The sequence below is a fragment of the Opisthorchis viverrini genome (genome assembly GCF_000715545.1).
Source record: "Opisthorchis viverrini unplaced genomic scaffold opera_v5_23, whole genome shotgun sequence".
Taxonomy (NCBI): Eukaryota; Metazoa; Platyhelminthes; class Trematoda; order Opisthorchiida; family Opisthorchiidae; genus Opisthorchis; species Opisthorchis viverrini.
The window spans coordinates 104600-109478 of record NW_008751679.1 but is presented as its reverse complement, the minus strand read 5'-3'; the positions used below and the strand labels follow the sequence as shown (position 1 = coordinate 109478).

Sequence of the window (4879 nt, the reverse complement as noted above, 5' to 3'; positions counted from 1 at the left end):
GGCTATACTGACCTTCCTCTGACTGGCACACAAGGACGCGTCCCGTCTCCCGACGTTTTCCCAGGCATATCATCTGCTACATTAAGCCCCAACTATGCGGCACCCACTTAAAATAGCCGGTAGACACTTTCGGCGGTAGTTGTATATATTCTGAATGGTAAGAATATTGTCAAATTCATCCACCACAAGATGCCGCACCTCACATGACGGCGTTCCATATTTCAGAAGGGACTTGCATGTGCCCAACTCGTCTTCGGTTAGGCGTCGATTAACTGGAAGCCCATCGTACAGAAACTTTGACAGTTTCTAGTTGTGTTCCAGAAAATAAGAGGTCACTGCCAGTTGGTTCCTTTGCCTCCGTAGACAAAACCGCACTGGAGAGCCGGTGCTTCGCGTACTTTTTTATTAGAAGATACCCTCGGCTTACTAGCTTCTTCGGATTCCACGGCTTTCCGTTGGTCTTGGAGGGCGCCTGCTGCATTTGTAGTACACCCATTCGTAACGCAAAATAGTGTTGGTGCTTCGATTACTGGATGAACGCACAAATATCACAAAGTCACCCTTCATGTATTCATTTAAAATCTTCTCAAATGTCGTGAAGGATGAAAACGATACACCCACAAGTTTCTCAACGAAAGCCACTTCCGCAGCCATAGCAGACGAAGTTCAAAGCCGAATGTGCGCCAATAATTTTCAAAAGAGATCGATTAAAACAAATTGCAAAAAATGACGGCAGATGAGGGTGGTTTTCAGTCCACGCTTATATGAAGTGCAATGCAACATTTTGATGTTAAAGTTTTTATATCGCCCGCAGGGGTTTTACAGAAAAATGCATTGTGCGTCTATCCGCTGGTCCGCTCGTTGTAAAAATGCATTGTGCGTCTATCCGCTGGTCACTTTCGCTCGTTGTGACTCCTGCCATTTACTCAACCTCCCAAGGTCACCCTTGGCCAGCAATGATTTTCAGTTTTAGTTTACGCCAGCTGGCTGTCATTGAGCTAGGCGGGCCTTGTATCCTTTGGTCCCAACAAGTTGGGAAAGAAGCCTGTTATTATTAGTTCATCGGATATTCCTCACTTCTTATGACATTATCCTTTATTCGTGCAATCCGAACCCACACAAACCCCCCAGTCATGCTTCATTCTGACAGTAAACATATGATCACACCAGGCAGTATGCCACCCACAAGGAGTGAACATGATTATTATTACTGACCTCATGCGGTTCGTTGAATCATCAATTGTGTTGAATCAAGTGAACCAATTGTAGCCCCCAAAGTTACTCCTCTGAACCTAATTTCCGGGAACGTGGGTTCTGACGCTAACATGCTGATATTAGGCCTGAAAGTGCTCTGCATAAGTGAGGAGATGCAACATCATCACAATTAGAACCCGCCGTTCTCACCTGGTAGAACTCTGTGCATAGATATTTTACAAGCGAATAAACTCGAAATATTCCACTGATAAAACATTGTCAAGCAGTAGAGTAACATGGAATTACCAACAGAAGCGCACTTCTAAATCAGCACACAGCCCTGAGCCAAGTAAACGCTTATTAATAAACTCACCGCAAACCCAGCAGGATTCAGTGCCTAAAATTGTGGTAGTCAACATTCAGAGCCAAAACGGTAACCCAGTCAGTCTTCTCTACGTGAGTATTCCCGGTAATTTATCTCTCACAGCACTGGAAACCGCGACCTTCGCTTCTTTGCTAAAAACGACCTGAACCAAGGGAAAAACATTGCACGCTATAATCTGTGTATCAAGCTCGAGTGAAGTGACCGACGAAGAACTTATAATCACTGTTATCCGTGTGTGTCAAGTTATGGTGGATGAATGGGTCCCAGCCGTTATTTGGTCTTCAAAGTACTTTCTACACCTCCATCCTTCTCCGTTTTACCACGCGTTCTGTCTTGGATATAGCAAACGTTAATCTTTGTAATACTTCTCGAGGGTGATAGTTCCGAAGTCAGCTATTGAATTGGTGCTTCTGATACCGTTTTTATTAACTCTATATCCTGAATATTTGATACCCTTTAATATTATGCGACGAACCGCATCTGTATCGATTTTTAGACCGCGTAGGATTATGTATCGCGGCTACCGTGAATACAGATTATTGAACGAACACGAAAATCATAAACCAGCAGGTTGTGTTCGGGTCACCAGTTGTGTTTTTTCTTGAGGCCCCTCCAAACATTGTGAGTTGTGTTTCTAGGATTTTTATGGAGATTCTAACCTTCCATACAAAATCGATTATTCACACTCTGAGAGATTGAAAGAAGCTCTAGGATGCATTTCACAGCTTACGACCAGCTCAGCTCGTGTTCGCTTTGTATCCGTTTTGCAATCCATCGAAGCTAACATATAACGATGGTTTCGAGGGTTAGGAGCACAGGTTATGTTACTTGATAGTGCAAATGAGCTAGTGAAGCCCTACGGCGATGGTGGAATGGCCAATAACAATGAGACCTTCAATATTTCTTTCTTAGAAGTCGCACTTTAAAAGTGTTTCCAACTCGTTCATCAGTCTTAGTGGTGCCTGCTGTCACCAATGAGATGTACCACAGTTTAAGGCTTTTAGTCGTGTGACGCAAAGCCCATTCGCTCCACCAACTGCAGTATGTTTACAGCGGACAGATCTTTGCTAAATCCTCCGTCAGTGAGATTTAGCCAAGGATATTGCCGGAACCGTTTTGGGCTGTGTTCCGAGAGCAGTCAGCTTCCGGCCAACCCTGCGCCTTGAAGAACGCCGACCAGATTTACTGCAGCAGCCCCAACAACACGACAGAGAGCCTCGCTCTCTTAACAACCAGCCGAGGTCGTCCGAACGGTGGACGTCCTTGCAACGAGCACCTCTAATTCAAGATGGGACAAACGAAGAGATCTCCGTCTCACGTCAATGCTAAGGCTGCTCATGTCCGACTTCTCAGAGAGTCCGGTGACGAAATAGCCCTCCCGGTCTCTAATTTTGATTTCCAGGTGGCAAACGCTGCACAAATAAACGGATGACAACATTTGCTCTCCTTCATTCTCAAAGCCGGGAGCCCCTTAAACTCGATTTTTCGATTCACTGGCCTAAAATTTTCTATCACCAAACCGTGTCCGATGGTTAATGGCTGCACCATCACCATGTCCTGGGATTGGGCATGCACACCTGCCGTGGTCCAAATCTCACAAAGGTTGTGACCACCCGAGCATGTCTCAATCAGCATGCTCCCTGCAAGTTGGAGCATGAACCTACTGTTATTATTATTTCATCAAATATTGCCCACTTATAATGACATTGTCCCCTTTATCGCGCACCCTTTATTCCCCGCAAATCCCCCCAGCCATGCTCTATTCTGACTGTAAACGTATGATCATGCCGGACCCACAAGTTGAGAATAAAGATCGTTGTTATGAAAGTCTTCATCTGGCCTCAGGCGCTTCCACGGGGTGTTCGTTCCATTCTCTTGAACCTTCCATTGGATCTTATCATCACGGTGTCTTTTACTTTGTAATCCTCACCAAGTGAGTTATTTTCCGTTAAGTTCACCTTCCTTCTGTGTGTTACGTGAACCTCTTCTCCTAGGAACTTTTACACACAACTCCGCTCGGGCAGCAACACTAATGAGCCTTTCCAGGTTTACTGCACTCTGTGAGTCTGAGTTTCTTACTGCCCTTTATTCGTGCGGCACTTTCCCCACTTCACCACTTACACTTTTTTGTGACTCTGGCTATACGTCCAACAGCCCAAGGCCACGAAGCCACAGTGACGGTTTCAGGCTTTGGTTCAGGTTGGTCGGTCATATCGTGACAGTTTTGCAGCCTCTCAAGATCCATACTATTGTTCCACATTTTCTGCAGTTCGAAGATTTTTTATCACGTACCCGGCAAGAAGCCTTTTTTATGTCCTCTCTTATTGTTTTTACCCGCTACCTTCAAATCTTAACGATGGTATCTTGTCTCATCTGATATGCCCACATGAGAAGAGACCAGCCCCTGTTATTTTGGTTTCCTACCCATGCCGCCTCATGCGTGACCGAGTATTCCGGATAATGCCCACTGTTTATGTCACCTTCCCTTTTCCACGAAATTTCCGGTACCCACTAACCCCGCCAGTCATCCTCTTGTCCTGACTGCAACATTATGATCATGCCTGAATGTATGCCACCCACTGACTGGAAATAAGTATTATTATTAGTATAACCTTTGGTGCATGCGAACATGAGCTCTCTGGTGCCCATGAAGTATTGAGTAAACGGGCATCTAGTGTCGGAGTGGCATATTAAAATGTAAACGACCCATATGAGTGTAACTTCATTCTATTTCAGTATTTTGCAGTTACTTATTCGGCGTTTTGACGACCGTAATTATTTTCATTGGTGCTTATTTTCAACAAACAATTACATGCAGTGAGATACTATAAAACCGCTCAGCGTTTGCTACCCAGCGGTCAGGATTCTATCCATTAGTCCCTCAGTAACGGCTAAAACTTGCAAAATATGCTCCAGTCCCTGAGAAAGCATAGCAGCATGGAAGCCGAACTATCACGCCAAGGTACTAACACGACCTATCAAGGGGACTTGAAATGAACTTCATCACAATCCACTCAGTTAGTATTTAGGCGATCACCCTTACCACAACGTCCCCCACAGGGTTGTCCACGAACCAAAGTATGCTAGTGCAGTAATGGCCCTAAACTGCGATACTCGATGTCATGGCACACCCGCAACTACTCCATCCCTATACTTGACTGTCTCTCCTCGCGCACTCGCCTCTTTTTTTGCAACTACGAGCGAATTCTCCATCTAACCTCAGACATCTCTGCAAAGCGTCCGTTCTATTGTGCTGAACGTGTTTGGTGGAATTTCAGCTTGTGTTGTTCAAAAAGTGAC

The 4879-nt window shown here is 45.1% G+C and overlaps 1 protein-coding gene across 1 annotated transcript; it reads left to right on the top strand.

Moving 5' to 3' along the window:
• Positions 1-1082: 1082 nt before the first annotated feature.
• Positions 1083-2908, top strand: T265_02004 (hypothetical protein; the record flags this gene model as incomplete). The annotated part of the gene is made up of 2 exons (XM_009166152.1): positions 1083-1173; positions 2673-2908. The coding sequence occupies 2 exons, from the start codon at positions 1083-1085 to the stop codon at positions 2906-2908; spliced, it is 327 nt and encodes a 108-aa protein (XP_009164416.1).
• Positions 2909-4879: the final 1971 nt, after the last annotated feature.